The 19,638-nt window shown below is 42.1% G+C and overlaps 1 protein-coding gene across 3 annotated transcripts in view; it reads left to right on the top strand.

The window, feature by feature from the left end:
- Window positions 1-19,638, top strand: part of NCOA7 (nuclear receptor coactivator 7) — a 116,648-nt gene that overhangs the window by 9,191 nt on the left and 87,819 nt on the right. For all 3 annotated transcript variants that reach the window (XM_081094224.1, XM_081094225.1, XM_081094223.1), the window contains exon 2: window positions 9,108-9,221. In XM_081094224.1, the coding sequence (XP_080950350.1) occupies window positions 9,169-9,221 (53 nt within the window). In that variant the 5' untranslated portion in view covers window positions 9,108-9,168. The remainder of the gene's footprint in view (window positions 1-9,107; window positions 9,222-19,638) is intronic.

The following is a 19,638-nucleotide window of genomic DNA, read 5'->3' as shown; positions in this document are numbered from 1 at the left end:
GTCACTACAACTGCCTAACTTGAGTTAGTTCACTATATGATTTTAATGTTTAGGGCAGATTTGAGTCTAATGTGACAGGTGTTGTTGAAGGTAGGAATCATAAACACTTGAACATTTGGGTTGATTGGAATCTCAGTGGCTAGAATTCTCTGTTCCATGGACACATTTAATCGCTATTACAGCCCTTTTACAGATAAAGAAATTTTACAGAATTTCCTTATCTGTGAAAGGGCTGGAGAAATGGAGTAACTTGTCCGTGGCTACATCTCTCGGAAATACTAGTCCGCAATGCAACCAAGCCTGCCCTGCTGTACTGGTGCCGTGCTGCCTTACCAACATGGGTCAAAGGGGTCAGTCAGTGAGGCACAGAGCATATCGAAAACAGGTAACTTCTCACGTGCAGTGTGTATAAAACAGCTTCAAAGGAAATAAAATATTTCCAATTAAAAAAATCATTTAAAATATGAGTTTCCCCATAGAACTGAACTTTCTTCTGGAGTAGTTGTTCTCGGCGAGGGCATTAGCCCCCCACCAAGGTGCAGTTGGGTTGGCATGATTATTGGGGGGGCACTACTGGCAATGAGATGGGGGGAAGCAGAGTTGCCAAGGGCCCTGCAGTGAAGGGGATAGTCTTACCAGTGGTTCTCAACCTTGGCTGCACATTAGAATCACCTGGGAATCTTTCTAAAATCCTGATTTCTGGGCCTCATCCTCCGGAAATTCTGTTTCTTTGTTATGGGGTAGGGCCACAACGTTAGTAACAAAAAAAACCCCAGAATTTCCGGAGGATGAGGCCCAGAAATCAAGATTTTAAAAAGATTCCCAGGTGATTCTAATGTGCAGTTAAGATTGAGAACCACTGTCTTAGACAAAGGAGAATTGTCTCTGTATTTGGAAATTTCCTATCTTGTATAGGACTTACGTGAATATTTAGTGGGACATTCTAAAGAGAAGGAAGATTACATCTAAATTGCCATGCATAGCAATATCACTCTGGTTATTATAGCTCTAGTATTTATTCTAATGTTCCATGCACCCCCGCCCCCCCCCGTTACCCATCCTCTCCTTCTTCCTTCTGCTCTTTCATTTTCCTGTACTTTTTTTTTATTTTATTTTTTATTGATTAAGATATTACATATGTGTACCCTCTACCCCCCCCCCCTGCTCATCCCCTCACCCCCCCCCGTTATCCGTGTCCATTGGTTAGGCCTATATGCTTGCATATAAGTCCTTTGGTTGATCTTTTCCCCTTGTCCCCACCCTCCCCTACCTTCCCTCCAAGGCCCGACAGTCCAATCAATGCCTCTCCGTCTCTGGATCAGTCCTTGTTCATCAGTTTATGTTATTCATTATATTCCACAAATGAGTGAGATCCTGTGGTATTTATCCGCTCTCCAGTTCCATCCATGCTGTGGCAAATGGTAAGAGTTCCTTTTTCTTCTTCCTCTTTTTAAAGAATACCTTTCAGCATTTCATATAATCCTGGTTTGGTGGTGATGAACTCCTTTAGCTTTTTCTTATCCGTGAAGCTCTTTATCTGACCTTCCATTCTGAATGATAGCTTTGCTGGATAAAGTAATCTTGGTTGCAGGTTCTTGGTATTCATCTCTTTGAATATTTCTTGCCACTCTCTTCTGGCCTGCATGGTGTCTGTTGAGAAATCAGCTGACAGTCGAATGGGTATTCCCTTGTAGGTAACTGACTGTCTTTCTCTTGCTGCTTTTAAGATTCTCTCTTTATCTTTTGCTCTTGGCATTTTAATGATGATGTGTCTTGGTGTGGTCCTCTTTGGATTCCTTTTGTTTGGGGTTCTCTGCGCTTCCTGGACTTGTAGGTCCATTTCTTTCACCAGGTGGGGGAAGTTTTCTGTCATTATTTCTTCAAAAAGGTTTTCAATATCTTGCCCTCTCTCTCCTTCTGGTACCCCTATAATTCTGATGTTGGTACGCTTGAAGTTGTCCCAGAGGTTCCTTACACTGTCTTCATATTTTTTGAATCTCTTTTCTTTTTTCTTTCTCGGTTGGGTATTTTTTGTTTCTTTGTATTTCAAATCTTTGACTTGATTCTTGGGATCCTCTTGTCTGCTGTTGGATCTCTGTAAATTATTCTTTATTTCAGTCAGTGTATGCTTAATTTCTAGTTGGTCCTTTTTCATGTCCTCCATGGTCTCACTATACTCCTTGAGGGATTCATTAAATTTATCGGCGGTTTCCATAAAATTCTTGACAAACCTTATAAACGTGGCCTTGAACTCTATATCCAGTAGTTTGCTTTCCTCCGTTTCTGCCATTTGTGACCTGTTTCTTTGTCTCCGCATTTTGGCTGCTTCCCTGTGTTGATAGAGTGGCCCTGCGCGCCAGGTGTCCTGTAGGGCCCAGTGGCTCAGCCTCCCCAGTTACCTGGGGTGGACACTCTTGGTGCACTCTTGGTGCCTTGGTTGTTGTAGGATCACTGGGAGGAATTGACCTCCAGGCCAATTGGCTGTGGGAATCAGCTGTGTCTGAAGTGGGAGAATGGTCCCCCTCTGACCACTGGGTACAGTGGCTCCTGGATCTAAGGAGGTGCTAATTCAGCCCCTGCCTGAGGCCACACAGCAGGAGCCACGAAGAGGCTCAGCTGTGAAGCAATGCAAGCCGCTGCGGGGCCTTGGGCCTTCTCTTGGAAGTTCCGGGTCTGCCTGGCTGGGCTGTAGTTAGGTACATTCACATGCAAAAGCCTCTGCCGCAGCCTGGGTGGGGCGGGGTCTCAGGGAGTCAAAGGGCGGAGAAAGCAGCTATGGTGATTCTCCGCGCCCGGAGTCGCGCGTCTCAGTGTCCCAGTAACAGCTGCAAGCACCTCTGAGGGAAATCCGCCCTCAAGTTCGCCCGCTGCCGCCTGACAGAGCAGCCTCTCCCCGTATGAGTCCTGGGTCCCCAGAGACTTCCCGGAACCGGAGTTCAGAGCAGTCGGGAGCTTGTGATTCAAAAAGACAGCCGCGTCCTCAGGTGCCACCCCCTTTCCGCACGCGCGAGCTGCCGCCGTACCTCTGCACTCAGCCTCCGCAGCTCCTCTGGCTCTCAGCGTGCCCCTCTTTTCTTCTAGTTGTAGAAATTACACTCAGCCAGCCTTCCTGTTGTTCTGGACGATGTTTGCTCCGTCCTTTGGGATATTTTTCAATTGTTGTGTGAGGCGACTATTTCCCGGTGTTTATCTATGCCGCCATCTTAGTTTCTCCCTGTACTTTTCTATATAGTGAAATAGGTCTTGGTCTCATGTCTCCTACAGATAAACTTGTCCTATGTAAGTAGGTGTAGGCATCCAAGTGTTTCATTATGTCTTCTAATGAACTTGTGCTTGAAAGTTTACTAATTGAAACACCTGTTATAAATTATGAATTGAAATACCTGTTATAACTTACTTTTCTTTTTGGCATTACGTAGATATTTTTTTTAATTTGAGAATTTACATTTTGAAGTACCTGTTACCAGTTGCTTTTCTTTGGGCATTATATTGATTTCATAAAATGAAGTGTATACGTAGGTTATATTATCTGTGAACTTCATTTCAATATTATAAAAGGAGTATTTGAAAAATATTTACATATTTATTTAGATGAGGGGTGTTGATTTTGATAAGGTTGTGAAGTGCTGGTCTATAGCAATCTCATGACGTGGTCGTTCTGCTTGTGCTCAATCACTAAAGATGATTCGGAAGCCACTCTTTCTGGAGGCAGCTGTCTGCATCTGTCTGTAAGACAGTTCTTCCTGACTTGAGCCAAGACCCCTCTCCCTCCATAGCTAATGCCTGGTTCTAGGTGTAGTCCTTGAGAGTCCATTGTACAAGCCTAAATCCTCTACCAGATAAGACCCTTAAAATATTTGAAAATAGCTGTTGTTTCATCCCAATTTTTTTCCAGGGTAAACCAGACCAGCACTTTGACCAATATACAGTATATACTATATAAGTATTTTGTTTATTGATTTATTTTTTTTTTTTAGAGAAGGAGGGGTGGCGAGAGAGAGAGAGAATGAGAGAGAAATGTTGATGTGAGAAAGAAACACACCAATTGGTTGCTTCCTGTACACACCCTACCAGGGATTAAACCTGCAACCTAGGTATGTGCCTGATTGGAAATTGAACCTGCAACCTTTTTGGTGTGCCAGGTGATGCTCCAACTAACTGACCCACCTGGCCAGGGCCTGCCTTTGTTATTTTAAAAAATATATATTTTATTGATTTTTTACAGAGAGGAAGGGAGAGGGATAGAGAGCTAGAAATATCAGTCAGCTGCCTCCTGCACACACCCCACTGGGGATGTGCCCGCAACCAAGGTACATGCCCTTGACAAGAATCGAACCTGGGACCCTTCAGTCCACAGACCGATGCTCTATCTACTGAGCCAAAACGGCCAGGGCTGCCTTTGTTATTTTAAATGACAGCGTGGCTTTGAGAAAGACCGAACACCCATTATATTTCTTTATTTGTATTTTCTAAAAGGGGCTGTCTGCAAAGAAAGAAACATTTTGGTCTGTTCCTTAAATGGCCAAACTTAGTGTGACCAAGGCTCAAAGTATGTGCTTGCCATTTTTTCATTTGTATAATAAGAAACATGTTTTGGGGAAAACACTTGATGGACATCATGAGTATACACTGTTTTTCCCCGAGTCTGGACTGGTTATACCTGAATGTGTGAGATGTGAAGCCAGAGGCCACCTGGATGGTGCAGGTCACACTGGTTGGGTGGAGTTAGGAAGTCCCCGACAGCTCTGTGCTTGAATTCCTTCTGCGCAGCAGCACCTGGCCTCAAACAGGGAGCACTTTCCTGGCAATCCAGACCTACTGTGTCTTCAGCACGCTCTCATGTGGTAAGGATGGTGGATGTGCCATTTTTATTTGAATAATGAAGTAGATGTTGGTTTAAGCGGACTATCCTGATTTAAGATCACAAAAGTAAATATTTAGATAGAAGTGCTTCCTCATAAAAGTCTTTTTGGTCTGTAATACACCGTAGATGCAAGATACTCTTGTAATTCAGTGCTTGGATGAGTCGAGAGTTTATTGATGTGAGGAAAAGTCAACAGTAGGTGGAAGAGGGGCTTTTAAGAAGCCCATTATAACCACTTGTAATGGAAAATGTAGTTCGCATTAGAGATTGATTTAAGGATCTTTGGTTCTTCACTGAAGCATGAAGGCTGCCGTATGGTGCTCTGTGCAAAGCATGTTGATAGCATCCTTCGCTGATCTCTTTCTGGTTAATCTGTTGGTGTCTAGAGTTGAAAGGGCTGCGTCTGTCTTGTTTAAGGAATATAAAAATTCCCTGAAAATGAAAAGAAATCAACGATTAGCATATTTTAAATTTATCGAATAGAATATATTAGAGAGGGGGAAAAAAAGCTTTGCCAGTTCTAGAGAGATACAGCAGCACCAGATGTCAGCTCTTGGCTCATTTAATCATTTTTCTCTTGTGCATATTTTTGTCAATATTTTTCCACTGGAACTAAATATGCGTTTCTGGCTCGGCTTGCAATATAAAAATTTTCCAATTAGATTGTTATGACTTCATTTTTATTCATGAGGGGAAATCTAATAAAGAGAAATCATCGCATATGGCGGCGTGCAGGCGAGGAACTTTAAAATAAACCACCTGGCATTCTAATGCTTTCTGGAGTCTAAGAGAGGCTGGCTCGAGTCTCCATGCCCCGTCCCCAAGTAGTTCTGAATTTGGGAAGAATCCTTGGATTTCTATCAGTTTGCCATATTAGTGATACAAATCAGTTTGCCATATAATTGACCTTACCCCAAGTCTAGATTAGTTACTTGCGTGGCTTTTATGTGGGTTTTCTTCTTCGTTCTGTGTTACCTCTTTAGTATAAAGTATAAAGAAAATATGAAACATGATGGTTTTTGACTTGAAGGAACTTCGGTTTGTTTGCAGCTGGGGAAGAGGCTAAGGGAGGTGGCCTTGTCCGTTGTCACCCAGTGTAATTAAGTGCCTCCCAGTAAGTGATAAGGGGCATGTGAAATAAGCTTAATGAAGGGAGAGACGGGCACACAAGTGGTCAGGGAAGGCTTCAGAGCAGAAGTGGGCCTTGTGCTAGATCTGGTCAGAAGGAAGACTGTAGCAGAGTTGCTTCAGAGTTAGGGAAAGAATAAAAGATGAAGGTTGCGAGCTGGGTAATTCATGCAGGCCTGGCCTTTCTCCATCAATGTGGTCCTGTCGGAGGTCTCAGTGGCCCATTCCCGCAGTGCCAGCTGCATTTGTCATAACCTGCGGAATTTATGCTGAGAGAGTGGACGCTGCTGGTTCCAGATTTCTTTCCTAGCTCGATCCACATGCTTTCTGGCTCTGCGGTTATTGACAGGCATGGAAGTGTACACCAAACTGGATTTGTGCCGTTTCCACTGCTGCTGTTGAACTAAGGAAACTAGTGCCTCTCAGCCTCATTTTAATGGATACCGAACTCATAATGTGGTTGTAAGGATTAAAAGAGATAATGTAGATAATATGTTAAAATAAATGACTACGGTAGGCAGGCATCATGATTTGTTTGCTTTTCCTACCTGGTAGCCCCCCTGTTGTCCTTGCCTGACTGTGTCTTGCCCTGTTCACATCCTTACGTGTGCTCAGGTGTGTTCCCTTTTTCTGGAATGCTCTCTCTTTTTCCTCTTTGCCTATTGAAATCGTCACTGTCCTGAAAGATTTACTTTAACATCTCAATCAAAATTGAACTTTGAGTCCTTTGGATTCCCAGCAGTAGTCTTTGAGACAGCTCCAAGTTACTAACCCTGCTACATTTTAGTTATTTGCATAACTCTTATTTTCCCTACAGGTTGGTCCACTTGAGGGTGGAGCCCATGTCAGGGACCAGGAGATAAAGCAATACTAGTTCAGGCAGTGTCCCTAGACTGTTTCCATACAGAGACTTGTGCGTAGTTGTCATGGTTTCAGGGTGTTCTCATCACCATCCTAGCCCCCCTCCTTAACCACAACCATATGCTGGTAATTTCTAAATCTATTTCTTTAGCCCTAACAGCATTCTTGTGTTTTAGATGTAATCACACATCTTGTGAGTATCTCTAGCTGACTAGCCTATGGGCCCCTCCAAAACAACATGTCCCGAACCTTCTTTCATCTGTTTATGCTCCCCTGTCTGACCCCTTCATGTAAATTGTATCATATCTGTGATAGCACAGTCTACGCAGACCCCGAAGCAACAACTCGGACATCCTTCCTTTCTTCCTTTCCCATGTTGTCTACATTGAATGAGTCATCAAATCTCAACTAATCTGCCTCCTAAATATTTTTTGAATTTATTCCTCCTCTTTCTGTGTTAAATACTGCTACCTAAATGTGGGCCTTCTCTCTGAAGTAGTTTTACTGTAATTTCTTTCTAATAGATCTGCTTCACCCTATGCTTCATTTTAAAAAAAAAAAAATTGATTTTGAGAGAGAGAAGAAAGGAGAGGGAGGGAAGGAGAGAGGAAGGGAGAAAGAGAGAGAGACATCCATATGTGAGTGAAACATTGATTGGCTGCCTCCTGCACATGCCTCAGTTGGGGATCAAACCTACAACCTGGGCATGTGCCCTGACTAGGAGTTGAACCGGTGATCTTTTGGTGCATGGGACAGTGCTCAACCAACTGAGCCGCACTGTCCAGGGCTATGTTGTATCCTTTTAAGTCCATTTTCTACAATCTGCATATATTACTCCCTCATGTAAAACCCTATGGTGGCTTCCTTTCATATACATCAGAGATATTTAATCTTGTGAACCATCTCTGGTCAATTTGGTGATGTCTTCTGCAAGGACTGCCATTGGGTTCAGTGTGACTGTTTGGTGTAGTGAAGGGGGTGGGAAGCATATAATGCATAGCTACGATGAAGCTCAAGCTTTTTAGTGTGGCATAAAGGGTCTTCCATGACCTAATGTTGGCCATGTCTTCATCCTCAGCTCCCACAGTTGCTCTGCTGCACATTTACTAGTAATACTAGCATAGGAGGGAAATACTGTCTTCTTGCTTTTGTTCAAGCTGGACCTGCTTCCCTGTACCCTTTAACTAGGAAACCCCTGCTCATCCTTCAGATCTTGGTGTGTATGAGGAGTGCATAAGGCTGAGTGTTCTTCCTCTAGGCTCCAGTGGCACCTGTGCCTTCTCCATTAGCAGCCCATTGACTGGGAATCCTAAGTGTTTCCCTTGCAAGACAGTACTTTCCATTAGGGCAAATACCATGTTATATTTATCTTTGGTCTCTGGTACGTATTCCAACACCTTTCATGTAATATGTATTGTGCATTGTTTAGTGAGTTGAAATGAATTAGTAAATAATTTGATTGCCCCACACTCTTTGCTTTTACTTTGATACCCCTTTAGGGTGTAAAGACAGATTTAGGGAAGGTTGGTGCTCTGCAGAAAACTCAGGTCCGTGAATCAGGCAGTAAGTAGACACTGGGAATTTCTGAGCAGGGCTGTGGGGATCAAAGTGGTATTTAAGGAAGACTGATCTGGAGACAACCTTTATTATAGGTTTAAAGTGCTCCCGGGAAGCGTAGGTGCAGGGAGCAGGGGTGGAGAGGCAGAGGCAGAGGCAAGTGGGTGAAGCCATTGGGAACAGCTTCCAGAGGCTTCGCACTTTCATTTCCACGTTTGCTCCAGTGGGGATGGTCTTGCTGGCGTGTTTCCGAAAACAAAATAGAACGGTGATGTGATTTTTATTTTTAAAGAAAGAACATTCTTGTAAAACACCTAGCTGATCCATTTTCCATATGTATGAGACATAGTCAATATTAATTACTTGAAAAGAGTGATTATGAGTTTAAATGTTTTTTAAAAAGTAGCTTCTGATAGCTAGCCTAAGCTCTTCTAAAGCCTGTGGTTTTCATTTCAGCACATTTTGAAATAATTGTTAATTATGAGGAGAACACTTCAATTTCTTTTTCCAGCCACCTTTTATTTTTATTAAAATTAGTCCCCCATGCGTGTTTGTACTTCATATGACTCATGTGGTTGTGTTGACTGGTAAAGCTTTTCTTCCATTTATTATGGGACATGTTCCCTCTGCCTTATTCTTAATATTGGCCATTTTAAGTGTCTTAATTTATAGTCGCTTTGTTGCTTTTTTATTACAGGGTTATGACTCATTGATTAAAAAGAAGAACTTCCCCAAATACTTTGCACTTTTAACTTCATATGATGGATACCAAGGAAGAGAAGAAAGAACGGAAACAAAGTTATTTTGCTCGGTAAGCATTTGCTCTGCAAAGTTATATCAATACTTTAAAAAAATTTTTTGAGAGGACTTTGTCTATATTCTTGGCATTCTGTGGCTTGTGATTGTTCATAAACAGAGTAGGTAACCTATAGAAGTTAAATATACTTTGTTTCCTGCTCTGTAGCTTAATTGGTTGAGCTATCACTAAAAATCTGTGGCATATTTAAAGTCTGATACCTTCTGTGTGGGGTATCCATTACTTAAAACGTATTTTTGGTTGGGGGCTGGGTGAAAAAGGCGAAGGAATTAAGCAATGAGAACTTATAGATCCAGAAAAATAAATAGTATTTTTGTAGGAGGTTGGAATGGATGGAAATTCTATCAATAGTATCCATGTCATTTTTAAACATTTTTTATTGATTGATTTTAGAGAGGAAAGAAGAGAAAGAGAGAGAGAGAAACATCAATTTGTTGTTCCACTTATTTATGCATTCATTAGTTGATTCTTATATGTGCCCTGACCGAGGATGGGACCCACAACCTTGGCATATTGGCACGACTCTCTAACCATCTGAGCTACTGGGCCAGGGGCTGTGTGTCCATGTCATTTTTTAAGGCTTGAACTCATCCAACATATATACATTTGTTAGTATCTGGGAGAAGTAATCTAGTACATTATCAGTTACTATTTATAGATGTAAACATCTATATGGCAGCCACTTACTAATCACAATAAAATGAATAAGCTAAAACATTTACAAATCAAATAATTTTTGATAATTAGAATGTTTTGAAAATCAGAGTGAGAAGATAAACTTAAAAGGATCATTACTGTCTCCTAAACTGAAATACTACTTAAGAACTGAATTCAGGCTCACCACATCCCCAACCCCCTATTTATGCTCATTAAAAATGCACGTCCTGCCTGGCACGTGTGGCTCAGTGGTTGAGCATTGACCTAGGCACCAAGGATCACCAGTTCAATTCCCAGTCAGGGCACTTGCCCGGGATGTGGCCTCAATCCCCAGTAGGGGGTGTGCAGGAGCAGCCCATCCATGTTTCTCTCTCACCAATGTTCCTATCTCTCTCTTCTTCTCCCTTCCTCTCTCTCTCTAAAAAAAATCAATAAAGACATATTTAAAAAATGCATGTCCTGTTTTCCAAATATAAGCCTTGGAAACTAACAGCCAAAGTTATTTGTTGATGTTTTCATCCAAAAATTAGGTTTTGGATTATTAATGGAAAAAGGAAGGAAGTGAATATTTAAGGAACTACTTATTGTGTGCCAAGTGCTTATACTATTTTTTTCAATCTTCATAATAAACCTGTGTCTTAGGTTTTCCCCCTGTTTTACCAATGAGGGAATTAAGAAAGTTAAGTATTTTGTCCATTTCATGCCATGCAAGAGTCTGTATTCAAATATAGGGTTGTTTCCAAAGGGTGTGTTCCAATTAGTAATAGTAAACCATGAATGAGAGGTTTTGGAAAGCAAGAATTAAACTACTAATTGTAGTGAATTGAAATGTTTTCACTATTGGGACTATAGAGAGTTACAAGATTGTTTGGGCAAGGAAGACAGCAGGCATCAAGTGGGTGAAGCATTAGAAAGGTAGGACACTTCGAATAAATAAGAAGTGTATAGTGATTTTTAAAAAAACTCTTTATTTTGAGATAATTATAGATTCGTATGTAGTTGTAAGACATAATACAGAGGTATCCTATATTTTTCATCCAGTTTCCCACAATGGTAAACCCGTATGTGACTATCCTATAATATCACACCTAGAAAATTGACACTGATACAATTTACTGACCTAATTCAGACTTCACCAGGCTTCATAAGCACTCATTTGTGTTTGTGTGTGTTTTTTTGTGTATTTAGTTCTGTGCAGTTTTATCACATGTGTAGATTTATATGGCCACCATCACAATCAAGATGCAGAGCAATTCTGTCAAAAAGATCCCATGTACCATCCTTTCGTAGCCATATTCACTTCCTTTTCTCTACCTTCCACCCCTCACAATCACTAATCTGTTTTGTTTTTATTATTTATTTCAGAAAGGAAGAGAAAGAGAGATAGAAACATCAGTGATGAGGGAGAATCACTGATCGGCTGCCTCCTGCACGCCCCACACTGAGAGGATCGAGCCCACATCCCAGCCATGTGCCCTGACCTCCTGGTCCATAGATCAATGCTCAACCACTGACTGAGCCATCCTGGCCAGGCCACTAATCTGTTTTCAATCCCTATAATTTGTGATCTAAAAAATATTACTAAATGGGATCATATAGTATGAAACCTTTTGAGATTAGATTTTTTTCACCCAGTATAATTATCTTGCTATCTCAGTTTATTCACTCTGCTGTAACAAACTGTCACAGACTGAGTGGCCTTTAAACAACAGAAATGTATTCCTCACACTTCTAGAGCTGGCTGGCTGAGGTCTGGGTACCAGCATGATCAGGTTCTGGTCTGCTAAGAGCCCACTTCTTGGTTCATATTGTTACTGGTGGGGAGACCTCCTGTCCCTACCTGTTGCCAGTGGAAATGGGCTTCTTGCGATGTCATGAGAACAGGGATTTTCTGAGACTAGCACAGGAGAATGAGTGATACTTATTTGTGTGGAATTGGACCCCTGAGTTTCCAGGGTCCCCTCTCCCTCCATCCTGCCTTGGAAGAAGTCCAGCTGTGTCTTCAGTAGAGCTAGGGTTAAAGCCACTGCCCAGAGCCTCTGTTCCATTTTTGCGCAGTCCAGTCCAGCATCAGGCGAGCTTAGCTTGTGTTCCTAGCTGGAGTCCATTGTGTGTGTGTGTGGGGGGGTGTGGGGGGGGGGGCGGGGTCCATATGGCCATGGGCCAGGCAGCTTCTAGGGCCGCATGGCTAGGGAGGGAACATGGGTGAGTGCAAGGAAGCAGGAGCCAGGCCAGAGGAACAAGAGAGAAAATTGCTTTGGGGATTTTATCCTAAGATTTCATGTGCTTGCAGTGTCTGCACCCCCTCTAGCCAATCCATGGTTCCCCAGGCTAGACTGACAGGCAAGTGTCTTCCCTACATCACCCGACTTCACTGTGCATGCGTCCATCTTCCATTGGTCCAGTCCCCTCCCCCAGTGATCTGCAGGGAATGGATCCGTGGCTCCTTGTGGGGAGTGTTAAATGGCAACTTCCTGGTGAGGCTGCCTGGATGACCTTGAATGTCTGGCCTTCCTGTGCTTTCTTCCAGTTATTAATATTAGCTAGCTCATTACAACTGTGACAGTATAAGGTTGTTGTCTTGTTCTAACCCAGTGGTTCTCAACCTGTGGGTCGCGACCCCTTTGGAGGTCGAACGACCCTTTCACAGGGGTCGCCTAAGACCATCCTGAATATCAGATATTACCATTACGATTCATAACAGTAGTAACATTACAGTTATGAATTAGCAACAAAAATAATTTTATGGTTGGGTCACAACATGAGGAACTGTATTGAAAGGGCCAGACGGTTGAGAACCACTGTAACCACACATGATGGAAGGGGCAAGGAGCTTTCTCAGGCCTGTTTTACAAGTGCACTAATCCCGTTCATGAGGGGTCTACCCTCATGACCTAGTCACCTCCCAAAGGCCCCCACCTCCTAATGCTCCCACATTGGGCATTAAGTTTTTCCTCTTATGGATTGTGCTTTCGATGTCAAGTCTAGCAACTCTTTGCCCAGCCATAGGTCTTGAAGATTTTTTTTTCTTCTTAAAGTTTAATAATATTAATTCAGGGGTCCTCAAACTATGGCCCGCGGACCACATGCGGCCCGCCGAAAACATTTATCCGGCCCACCGGGTGTTTTTGGCGCCACTGCCTGTCCTGCTTAGCAGCCGACTCGTCCCAGGCCTGCAGTGTGCATGTGTGGAATGTCTGAGGGACAGTGAACTGGCCCCCTGTTTAAAAAGTTTGAGGACCTCTGTATTAATTTATGTATAAGTTAGTAACAAGCTTGAGTTAATTTTTATAGAAGATGTGAATTTAGATCAGGATTTTTTATCTTATTTTTTGCCTATGGGCACCCTAAGTAGTGACTTCAAAAGCTACTAATATAGTGCCTGCCCTGGCCGATGTGCTCAGTGGATAGAACCTCGGCCTGTTTACCGAAGGGTCTCAGGTTCAATTCCCAGTCAAGGGCACATACCTGGGTTGCAGGTTCAATCTCGGCTTTGTTTGGGGCACGTGCAGGAGGCAACCCCTCTAATCAATGTTTCTCTTATATTGAGGTTTTTCTCTCTCTCTCTCTTTTTCTACCTCTCCCTCCCTTCCACTCTCTCTAAATATCAATGGAAAAAATTTCCGTGGGTGAGCATTAAAAGGACAACAAAAAACCCCAAAAAGGAAAAGCTATAGTGCCTTCTCAGTCTGAATCCAAATTGATTCCAGGAGTAAGGGTGACTGGTGAACAACCTACTCAAAGTTAACCACTTCTTGTTCTTAGGATGTAGAGTTAGGGAAGTCCCTTAAACTGAGAATGCAAGATGACATGAAAAACAGAATAGTGTTTTCAACTCAGAAATGTTTGCTTTGATCTCTTGTGAAAACTATTCTAACAATACTTTAAGAAAAGCATGTAAAAAAAATGAAGTGTGACCTTAGAAGTATAGACCTAGAACAAGAACAAAAATCAGTGGAGCTATTAAGACAGTCTGTCAACACGATTATTTATTAGGAATTGAGAGAGAAAGACAAAAAGACAAAACCATAGTTTAACCATTATAATGCAAAATTGGTCAACTTATTGAAAACAAAAGGCAAACAACAACAAAAAAACCCTTCATTATCAGAAAAGAGGCAGCCAAAGTTATAAATCTTTTCAAATACCTTCTGACTAAAACTGGCATTCCATAAAATAAGTTACTGATAAGGCCAGTTTCTGATAACACAAGGCTGATTTCTCTGGAGCTGTGTGCCTAAGGGCAGTCCAAGCAAGATCTCCAGAGAAGAATGTGAAGTCAGGCAAAGGGCAAGACCAAACTGATGCAATCACAAGTCTTTGGGAGTGTGCAGGGAAGATCAAGAGGAAGGTCTCTCCTGATTTCTGCCTGCTACCACCCACAGTATTGCTTTTAAACTCTGCTCACCCTGCCCCATCCCTTTTCCCTTAAGAGTAGTTATGTAGACTATTTTCTTTTCTTTCTTTCTTTTTTAAAATATTTTTTTATTGATTTCAGAGAGGGAGACAAGAGAGAGAAACATCAATGATGAAAGAGAATCATGTATCTACTGCCTCCTACATGCCCCCTACTGGGGATTGAGCCCACAACCCAGGCTTGTGCCTTGACTGGGAATTGAACTCGGGACCCTTCAGTCTGCAGGCTGATGCTCTATCCATTGCGCCAAACTGGTTAGGGCAAGTAGTCTGTTTTCTTGGTGCACTGTTTTACCACGTATTTTCATAAACATCATGTGCTTGTGTTTGCTAAATAATCTTTTATTTACCTCCTTTGCTGATGTTTCTCTCTCTGAATTTAGCATCAAAGAAAAAAAAGCTTAAAATTTTGGTTTGAAATTAGCAATTGGAGGATCATTCAACATTTCCTTTCTTATAATTTATCTTGAAATATACCTTTGTAACTCTAAATACAAGCAGCGAATTAGCATCACTACTAGATAAGTTTATTCTGGATAAACCCTAAGGAGTTTGAGGATCTCCTGACCCTAGCCCACCTGTTTTTCAGGATTCTCAGTGTTGTTTTGTACCGGTTGTTTATTCCAGACCTAACAACTTAGGAGACATTTTCCCGTGCATTACCAAAGAATTTGTATGTACAAAGTTACTATGTCATATATATGTGTATCAGTTCCTTGCTACTTGACAGGTCTTGAAACCAAATGAAAAATTGAATTATTAAAGCAAATTATACTCCCTGTCTTACCCTCTGGAGTGATCCTTATTCACTATGGCCCCGTGCCCTCTTCCATCCCCCCTTCCACACTCATTTTGACATTATTTGGCTTTGGTAGAATTTAGAACCCGTGTAGTGATTTTTCTGTAGGTCTCTTTATGCTCTTTGTATGTGTGTTTGAAAATTCTTTAAGAACATAATTTTCAGGATGGAGGGTTCATTCAGGATATCAAAAATATATTTTTAGTGGACCCAGCGTGGTGCCCCCCCCCACTCCTCCTCCCCCCGCCCCCCCCCCCCCCCGCCTTCTGATGAGGTCTGAGAGCGCCTGTGAGCAGACTGAGTGGTAGAAACCCCCCAGAGGACTGTGTTGTTCACTTGCGTTCCTCTCCCTGCACTTTCTGGTCCTCCCACTCTTTCTTGGTTATCAGGAAAAGCAGAACTGCCTGTCTCCTATTCTCTTTGCTCACTCGCCCCCTGCAGAGCCAGGGGTAAGCGGCAAAAAGGGAGATGCTGCTCACCCCCACCCCCAAGGATGCAGAATATAGAGCACATCTTAGTGCCCATCCCCACTCCCCGGACATCTCCCACCTCTGTCTCCAGCCTTTGCCCTGCCAGTTCTTCAGCTAATGTTCGAAAATCACTTCAGTGTATAATCTTGGCCAAGTTTTCTAAACTCCTTCATGCTGTATTGTTCAGTGTGGCTAATAATAACCCACTAACAAGAAGTCTTCAAAGAAGGACGCATCCCAGCCGAACCAGGAGAAGCAGCCCAAATGGGACACAGCAAAGGGGACCGAACCAGTTCTGTCCCTTGTCCACACTGATAGAGGGTTGACCTCTTCTTCAGGGAGGAGGACCTGATATTTGACCACTGGACTATTTTTTATTCTTGCGTATACTACATAGTAAGCTGTGTAGCTCTCTTGTTCAAACAAAAGCAAACCGCAAACCAAGATAGCTGTGAAGATTGGTGTAACATACAGAGTGCCTGGCACAGTGAGTTCTCGGTCACTCCTGTGAAAACAAGTCATGACCTTAACCTCTGTGCCTACCTACACCTTCTTTACCCAAAAGAATCCTCATCTTAATACCCCACTCCCATCCCGTGAGCTGCTCCCCTTGTTCAGACCAGGGAGGCAGGAGCAATTACAACAATGCCAAGTGAATCATAGTTTCCCAAAGGCACGTAGTTATGAGCACAGCTAGGTTCTGGAGTATCAAGAAGTCTAATTGTATAGTCCGAAGGGCTTTCCAAAATCTGAGTCACCCTTAACAGTTGGACCTTAAACCCATGAGGGGAAATTGTTAATGCTGTGTTGGTCCCATGCCAGGCACTTTATATATATGTGTATCAGTTTCACAACGCCTACTGATTCACATATACATATGATAGATAAACTGCTAATCAGAGCCTCACCACTGGTTTCGCTTGACACAATCTCATGACTCAAGTAGTTGTGCCAGATACCCTGACCCCTTAGTCCTCAGGTGGCCAGAGACACAGGCTGGTCACCTGTAGCCATGAGCAGCATCTTAGTCCAGGGTGCAGTGTAAGTATTGCCTTCTTCTGAACATGTTTTGATGTGATAAAGTTTGGGAGAGGTGGTCCAAATTATCTTCATACCAAGGCTTGGATATATAAAAGTTTTCATCTCCAATTATGTCTTGGCATATTTGGCTTTATATATATATATATATATATATATATATATATATATATCATTGATTTCTTATAGAGAAGAAGGGAGAGGGATAGAGAGTTAGAAACATCGATGAGAGAGAAACATCGATCAGCTGCCTCCTGCACACCCCCTACTGGGGATGTGCCCGCAACCAAGGTACATGTCCTTGACTGGAATCGAACCTGGGACCCTTGAGTCCGCAGGCTGACGCTCTATCCACTGAGCCAAACCGGTTAGGGCTTATTTGGCTTTTTTAGTCCTGACAGCGTAACATTAATTTACACCAATGTAAATTAATTTGCAGAAATGCATCCTGTGAGACCTAACTTATAAGCAACCTTTTGTAAAATAATTTGTTTATAACATGAAGACATCCCATATTATGTGTCTTATCAACTTTATCCATCCATGGTATAGTTAATGTCAAGAGTATTAACCCACCAAAGCAGTAAGAAGCATGCTGTCTGTAGACACCACCTGTGTAAGTTAAGATTTTGATCCACTTTACTCTCTAGGCTTGTGTCTTGTCTAAAAATACTTGTTGCCTAGTCCAGCCGGCGTGGCTCAGTGATTGAGCATCTACCTCCCACCTATGAACCAGGAGGTCAGGGTTTGATTCCCATTAAGGGCACATGCTCAGGTGCAGGCTCGATTCCCAGTAGGGGGCATGCATGAGGCAGCTGGTCAGTGATTCTCTCTCATCATTGCTGTTTCTGTCTCTCCCTCCCTTACTCTCTGAAATCAATAAAATAAACAAACAAATAAATAAATAGACTTGTTGCCTATAATGGTAATGATTGCACACATACATTTGGACAGAAAACCTCAGCTTGCCTTCTTGGTCAAGTATAGAGTCTAAGATTCAGTGGCAGAAGTCACCTGCATGGGTGTGGCTGCTTGATCTGCAACGAGGCTGAGGGCACAGGGAGTGCTCCCTCTCTCCAGCCCCACAGAGGCAGTCTTTGAACCCTAGGAAGGAGCTGTCTCTTTGTGGTATGTCTTACTAACAATTAATACACCACATAATCAAGAAAAACCTTAGTATGTCCAAGATTTGAGGAGAAACTTTATTATTACCAGTTGTTGGATTAGATATTTAGTCAGATTGCAGGTTTCAACTGAGTCATTATGTGAAAAGCAAGTAGAACCATTTGCAGTGCTTAGCAGTTGTTAACTCTCAATATTTGATTAATACTTTGTTTTCTCAGTTCCACAATGCCAACGGATTCTACTAAAGCTTAATCATAGCATTTGTTAGTACTTTACAGTGTGCTTTCTGTCCCTTTGTCCCCACAGTGATCTTATGAGTAGATATCAATGCATATTATGAATAAATAGTTCAGGGGGTTAAATAACTGGCCTCAAATCACTTAGCCTTTAAATGGAGGGTCTGAGCCCTGAATCCCAATCCACTTTGTCAGTAGCTCTGATTATTTTTTTTTTCATTCCATGTCATGTCAGTTCAAATTGCATTAAGCATGAATTTTTACTTCGTCCGAGAGGGGGGATTAGAACATGAGGTTAGCATCATAATGTGATAAGTAGAAAACATTGTACCTGGGTCTGAAAGTAGGATGGTTTAGTTGACTTGACTGGAAACCATGTCTGGTTTCGATTTCTGAGAAGCATCCCAGAGGACTGTGGTTGCCACCAGGGACACGCGCCTGCAGTGACCGCAGCACTCTCCAGGACACTTTCCTGTCTCGTCGTCCTCACTCTTGTTTGTTTGCATGTTCACAGCTGGGCCATCCGGAGGGTGGAGACCCTGTAATAGTTCAGTAACCCTTCCTGTGCCTTGTCAAATTGTGGTTGGCATGTAATGTGTTTCATGCTTTTTTTTGCTAACTGGCAGACTGAGAATATCTAAAACAGCTTCTTTAATATAGAATATAAATGATCTGTGAGCCTTCATGTTTATAACTGCAGACTTTTCAGGATTCAGCAGTACTATTAATCTTAACAAAGATTAGGAATATTTTAAAACCATTTCCTGTGAAAAAGCTGTTTGTGCCTCATTTGAAAATATTACCAATTAAATTCTTGCATGAGCTATAATGTTGTTAAGGTTTATGTTTCCTATTTTCTTGATGGAGTTCAAATTAGGCAGCTCTTCAGGAAACATTTGCATATTGTTTGTCATACGTTTATGGGAAAAACATCCATGGATAAGCTTGATCTGATAACATTTTCAGGAAATCATTAACTTTTTTCTACAGATTAAAAAAGGCTTATAAACATTTACACAGTCTTAGTTGAACTCATCACTTTTTGCTACACTTTTAATGAACAGGAAGAGTTACTTAATTTAATTCATGTGGAATACTGCTTATCAACCTGTAGATTACAAACCCATTGGAGCCTCATGAAATCAATTGAATGGGTAGGAACTAGCAGGTTTTTCAATGGAATGGAACAAAAGTGATTACTCTGGATTAAGCTAGACAGATTAGAAAATATCAGAGTGTATTGTATGTAGTCACATGAAATTTCTGTTTTAAATACTTACATTTATATGATAAGAAAATGACTCATTGATTTAAAGGATCTTTGGTGGTTGGTACACTGGAAGTGAGTTTATTTCTCACTTGAAAATGAAGTTCTTTGAAAGTTGTCGCTCTAATACACGTTAACCAGTGGTTCAAAGATAGCTGTACTTAAAGTATCTGTTATCCTATCTAATCTAATAATCTAATAATAGACAAACATGGTAACTGACCGTACCTTCGTTACACCTTCCATTGGCTTATCAGCGCGATATGCAAATTAACCACTAACAAAGATGGCAGCTAATTTGCATACTGCAGGCAGGGTGGGACAGCGCCATCCGGCCTGCCCCGCCACCATCTGGGCCTGCTATTTGCCACCCGGAGCGGTGGGGCGGGACAGCACCATCCCA

Source organism: Myotis nattereri (assembly GCF_964212035.1).
Source record: "Myotis nattereri genome assembly, chromosome: 6".
NCBI classification, from domain to species: Eukaryota; Metazoa; Chordata; class Mammalia; order Chiroptera; family Vespertilionidae; genus Myotis; species Myotis nattereri.
Note: the sequence above shows the minus strand (reverse complement) of the source record. Positions and strands in the feature narration are given on the sequence as shown.